The following is a 6,138-nucleotide window of genomic DNA, read 5'->3' as shown; positions in this document are numbered from 1 at the left end:
GCCGGGAAAATGGTGTGTGGGGCACTTTCAGCGCGCTAACTTAGCTCCACAAGCAAATAGTATATTGTTGTGTTGATTTAATGCTATTTTCAAAACGGACTATGCCGGAAATATGACAGGACAGGCTCGACTTTCATCATTAGCTTCGATGGCGATAGGAAAGAAGGAAGAAAGAAAGGAGGATGGATATTGTGTAAAAAGGATTTTTGGTGAGTAAAATATGGCTATATTCCTAAATAATATTTCAATTGTGGGCCAAGTTCTGATATCTGGAAAGCTCCAGTGTTTGTATTTAAGCTCCAGTGTTTGCATTTAATCACAAAATGCTGCTAGGAAGTGGATTTTACCCCAGTTTAATTTTTGGCGTTTCACCATTGACGTCCATCGCTGTCTTTTCCCGGGAAAAATCACCCCCCTGGCCTGGTTATAATGATTACTCCAACAGTCTCAAAAGCTCCAGTATTTGTATTCAATCAATAAATGATGCTAGGAAGTGGATTTTACCTAATTTTAGTGCATTTTTTTGTCATTTCACGTATGGACGTATCGACGTTCATCGCTGTCTTTTTACCGGGGAAATGATACTCCGGGCCCGGTTCTGATGTCTAAAAAGCTCCAGTATTTGTATTTAATCAATAAATGCTGTTTTCGGCTGGATTTTACCCAATTTTCGGGCAATGTTTGCCCGTACGCCATTGACGTACATCACTGTCTTTTCCCGGGAAAATCACCCCCTGGCCTGGTTTTAATGTCTGAAAAGCGCCAGTATTTGTATTTAATCATGAAATGCTGCTAGGAAGTGGATTTTACCCCATTTTTGTGCATTAATTTATTGATTATTTTTTATGTGTCACAGCTGTAGCTGCAGTAGAGGTTTTATATATATATATATATATATATATATATATATATATTAAATTTATTCATTTATTTATCTATCAATTTATTTATTTTATGTCTAAAATGTATTTTACTGTGTCTGTATTCTCACCCTTCTTGCTACTGTGACAGTGAAATTTCCCAAATACGGGATGAATAAAGTTTAATCTAATCTAATCTAATCTAAAAAGGACCACTACAATGGATGATCATTCCTTAAACTTTATTCATGTAGCAACTAACATTAGGAGTTATATTACACACAGGGACAATGAGATAGTGTCTTGCTATACAGAACAACAGGAAAAAGCTTTTTGCCTAAAGTTCAACATAAAGCCTTTTCTTTGGGGGGAAAAAACAAATATTATTAGATGGTCTGTTAATGTTTCCTCTGCACCTGCAACCCATAAATACAAAGACAGCAATAAATTATTTGACAATTCCTAGAGGTGATATTGGACATAAAAAAATATATGACGATCTTCGGACATGTTTTTATGCGGTCTTCTGGTTACACTTCATCTTAACTTCATGGGAATGCTTTGTACAGCAGCAATGAGCGTGTCAACATCCTGCTGAAGAATATACAGCAGAAAACATGAAAACATACTTTTCATGGTGACCCCTTATTTATAATAATTGGGTTGGCCAGTTGCGATGATTGTAAGGGGACTATAAAAGTTGACACATGCAGCACCAGCTTACTTACTGAATGTTCAGACAGGATGAGCCAACATTAGGAATGTACAACTCAACTTTTAGACACATGCTCACGGTTGAGAAAGACTATCACCTCTAGTTTTTTTAATGAGAAAAGGCCTCAACACAATTAAAGGTCATTTAAAAAAAGAGGGGAAATAGCTTTCATTCTGAAAAGCAAAACAGCTACCATACTGCATCTCGCAAATTTCCGTATTTTTCTTGCATATAAGCCGCATCATTAAAATTGCCTTAAAATCGTTGAATTTTACAATTTTTCGCGTATAAACCGACCCCCAAATTCACAATTTTCACCTCCATATTCATGTTTTTAATGGAGAGTACAAATGTTACTTTGAAGGGAAAATATAAAGAAAAATCATCAGGGTATTTCTAAGATACTGTATGAATTAAAAGCACATTTTTAGGGTCAATATCATAAGGAAGTTAGTAATTATTCCAGTAATCGTTGTTTTCTTTCTGCAAAACAGAAAATAACCAACAAATAGTAAATGTTAATTTGCCAACATCTACTGGTGAAAAAGAGTATATCAACGCTGTAAGCCTGGTGCGCATATAAGCCATACCCTTGAATAAGTCACCTTTTTTATATAAATAGGGCTTATATGCAAGAAAATACGGTATCTTCAGCTTCTTAACAATTTAGCAATGTAATAAATAAAAAGTCATACGTACATAGCAGGTATGGCAAAACATAACCAGAGTTTGAATGAGCATCTGACGAGTGTTGGGTAAAAGATGATTAAAAACAGGCAATAACTTTAAGAAAAAAAGTGGTAACAAGTCATTTAGTACTGATAATGTTGGCGGTGGGAGAAGAAAAGTTATTAGTTGAATTGTAACAGTATTTTTGGAGGAAAAGATTAAGTTAAGTCATAATGAAAAGGGAACAAGGGTTATTTTAATTTTGAGACCTTAGTCGTAATTCTAACCAGCCGTTAAGACCTTCTGAAAACTGGCAACCTAGTGAATTCTGGCAAAATGTTAGAATTGTTTGTCTTCTTAAGAAGCAGGAAAAACTACTGTTCTATGGCAATAAATATGGACTTTCTTCTGCTCATACTCCTAAATAAGGGAATAATTACTTTTGTTGTAACATCTGACTAATTCCTTGTAATTTATGACATGGTTACATTTCTGGGCATAGGTAGTTTTTATCTCATCTCATCATCTTCAGGCTTATTCGAGGTCAGGTCACAGGGACAGCAGCTGCAGTATGGAAGCCCAGACTTCCTTCTCGCCAGCCCCTTCATGCAGCGCTTCCGGGACCGTGGCCTCCTCCCAGTGGGATGTACCCAGAACATCGCCCCAGGGAGACATCCAGGGAGCATCCCAATCAGATGCCCGAGCCAACTCATCTGGCTAGCTTTTGAATTTAGAGAAAATCCTCTTCTGTGGCCTTTTGTTTCATGGGGAAAAGTGAGATTGTGTTGGAGTCCGCTTAGTTTTTTTTCCTCCACTGTCATCAGTCCTAAATCTCAAACCAGCTTTCCACACATGCGACCATGCACACAATACTGTACAACGCAGGCAACACAAAGACAATGACCTTCCACCACAACTGGCCCACAACTGAGAGTTGTTAAGAGGAATCTGTTTGAGGATGTCAAGCTAAAATAATGATTCAGGTCAAATATATAACATGAGCACTCCAAATCAACATATTTTATAAAACAGAATTGTTGCCTACTGAGTGACTACTCTTAAGAAAAAACAATGTTTTTCTAAACCCTCTTTACCGTAAAGCTTTTCCTGCATTTTCTTAAAGAAAAACGTTCTCCTTGTTAACAACGTCCCTGTATTAATCAACTCCCTCACACCTAACACAAAGTAACTATTTATACAACTGCACTTCATGTATGACAGTAGAAATAGAAGTCAGCTAATTACTCTAGTTCTATTAAAATAAACAAAATACTTGACATGTAGCATGTTTCACTCTGTACAGTACTTCCACAGTGCAAACATTCAGGCATGTGCCGCCGCGTTGCCCAACCTTCAGATTGATGTTGACGCAGCTTCTCTCCTGTCCATTACATTCGCGTTTTGATTATACTCGCGGAATGCCGACAGTGATTGAAATTAAAATGAGGTTCAAGAATCATATAATGGAACCACACCAGGGGGGTAATTAGGGACACAAAATAAACATCCTCCGCATAGCGGTACATCGTTATCACAACAATAAGAGATGCTAATAGTTTTTCACACGCTTCTTTGGATGCACTCAAAGTGATGTTGGAAAACAAAACAAACAAAAAAATCTGCCGCATCGGTTACCCCCTTCCATGTAAATAGTAAAATGTCAAAGCCAACTAGCTACCTTAAGTGACGCTAAAATCAAACGTAATAAAAAGGCTTTAAGTCACCTTGGTAGAAGCTTATCTCCAGTTGTAGCAATACGTTATGTACACTTTTAGCAAGCCACTAACTGTCTAGTTGGAAACATAGATGCACCAAGAAGTGGTATAATGTGGACATACACAATATGATGAGAATGATACTTTGCTACATCCATCTTTCCTCGACCTACTGTACCTCCATGTGGGCGTACAATATCATACTGTACCTTCATAAAGATTGCGACATTGTCCACTGCATACTGACTGGTCCGTCTTCAAAAAGGTATGTCATGGTGAGCAGTGCGTGCGTGAATGTATACGTATATGACTACTTGGCTGTAACTACTCCTGCATGTCGAGAGTTTCTCGTGGGTCAGAATGCAGCAAGGTGGGATATCAGTTCCGTGAAAAGAGACACCCTTGTCCACAGATGTAACTTAAGGAGGTCCTGTGAAAGCAGTGTACGTAGGACATATAATGCCGAGATGAAGTTTGACATCACGCAGTGGGTGGGAGCTCTCAAACACAGAGCCCAGACTGCAAGGCCGCGAGGCGCCGCTCGATACACTCTTTACCTAAGAAATGAAAGAGGATGGATGAGGGAAAGCCACAGAGAGCGCGGGCGACAATTTTAGACTGACGTTTAACTTACATTTGCTGACACTGAGAATGTCTTCCTGTTCTGTGAGGAGCATTGAAAGGCCCTCCATGAGAAGGAGGGCTTTGTGGTAACGGTGGATGGATGCCCCCCCCTGATGAAACATCTCATCCAGAGCAGCAGACTGTACCTACAATATAACAAGATGAGCTAGGGCAGTTTTCCCTCTAAAAAGCTCCAGACCTCATTGCATGCATTGACGAACAAAAATAGCAAAGGGCAAGTGTCTCCTATTTCTTGGCATAAGGCCTATTGTAACCTTTAATAAAAAACAAAAAAAAATGGTAATTCTATACAATAAGTAATGAAAAGTGGAAAGTAGTTTATTCACACATGAAGCACATAGTTTAAAATGATCACTACTGAATAGTCCTCTTATTGTAAACTAGACTTATCATGGCTATCCTGGATTTGAAACAGTGGACCCTATATGACAAAAATGCAAAGTAAATGATAAATTAAATCAAAAATATGGAAAACAATAACAAGTTGTTCTATAATACAATGTTGTATAAAAAGTATGGAACACATCAGTCTTTTTTGAGAGTTATTTATCATATTTTTCAGACTAAGCCTTTTGAGAGCACAAAACGGCCAGTAATCAGTGTCAGTTTTTTTGTGTTTAAACATGTTTTACATTGTCAGAGGTAAAAGAAATTAATGATTTGCCTACTTAAATACAGTGGTACCTCGACATACGAGCACCCCGACATACGAGCATTTCGAGATACGAGTAAAATTTCCAGCAAATAATTATCTCTAGATATGAGAAAAATTTTGAGATACAAGAGAGCCAGGTGGCCAAGACATGAGAGGCTGTTTATCATTGTAGCGCACTGTCTTTTTGCCGCATCTCTTTCGTGTATAACAGATATCTACGAGCACTGGGCGGAGCGTTGCATTTTTTTCAGTGTTTTTTTTCGTCACTCAGCGCAAATGCCGGAGCGATCGCTAATTCAAGACTACTTCTCGTTGGCAAGTAGTTGTGCGTTATCCTATTGTAAGGACATTTCTTTGCATCATTTTGGGAATATTTGGAAGGGAATACAAAAGCAAACTACCATCAAAAGGTTGCATCTGAAAGTCAAGGTGGAGGCGGGGCAAACAGCCAGGAGAAGGTATAAAAATATAAAACAAAATTACAATTGAGTTTAGTGTAAGGTTAGATTAAACTTATTTTTGAGTGTGTCTGCATCGTAATCCAAATTCATTTAAATTTGTTTATGTTATATTACGATTCACCGGTGCAAATAATGTCTCCGGTGACAACGGTCAGTATAGTAACATTTACCAATGAATGAAATAACAAAAAAATGTGCAGAAATTGCTATATCATCAGCTTACCATCTGCACGGTGTGGCTAAAGAGCAGCCTTTCGGCCGTAATGGAAGTGATTTTGTCCATTAGTCGATGCTTTTTCGAAAAGAAGCGCTCCAGACGCGTGCTAAGAGAGCGACATGATGCCACGCTGGATTTGTACAGATCATTCAGCCTCCTCACAACTGTGAATAAAAGATCATGGGATAAAGCCACTGCTAA

General features: G+C 38.2%; 1 protein-coding gene across 2 annotated transcripts in view; it reads right to left on the bottom strand.

The window, feature by feature from the left end:
* Positions 1-1,085: 1,085 nt before the first annotated feature.
* ulk1b (unc-51 like autophagy activating kinase 1) overlaps positions 1,086-6,138 on the bottom strand; it is a 29,135-nt gene continuing 24,082 nt past the window's right edge. For both annotated transcript variants that reach the window (XM_077622389.1, XM_077622390.1), the window contains exons 25-27: positions 5,944-6,101; positions 4,594-4,729; positions 1,086-4,516 (exon numbers count right to left, since the gene is read on the bottom strand). In XM_077622389.1, the coding sequence (XP_077478515.1) occupies positions 4,461-4,516; positions 4,594-4,729; positions 5,944-6,101 (350 nt within the window). In that variant the 3' untranslated portion in view covers positions 1,086-4,460. The remainder of the gene's footprint in view (positions 4,517-4,593; positions 4,730-5,943; positions 6,102-6,138) is intronic.

This window comes from Stigmatopora argus, chromosome 16 (assembly GCF_051989625.1).
Source record: "Stigmatopora argus isolate UIUO_Sarg chromosome 16, RoL_Sarg_1.0, whole genome shotgun sequence".
NCBI lineage: Eukaryota > Metazoa > Chordata > Actinopteri > Syngnathiformes > Syngnathidae > Stigmatopora > Stigmatopora argus.
The sequence above is the reverse complement of the archived record's forward strand: the minus strand, read 5'-3'. Positions and strand labels throughout refer to the sequence as shown.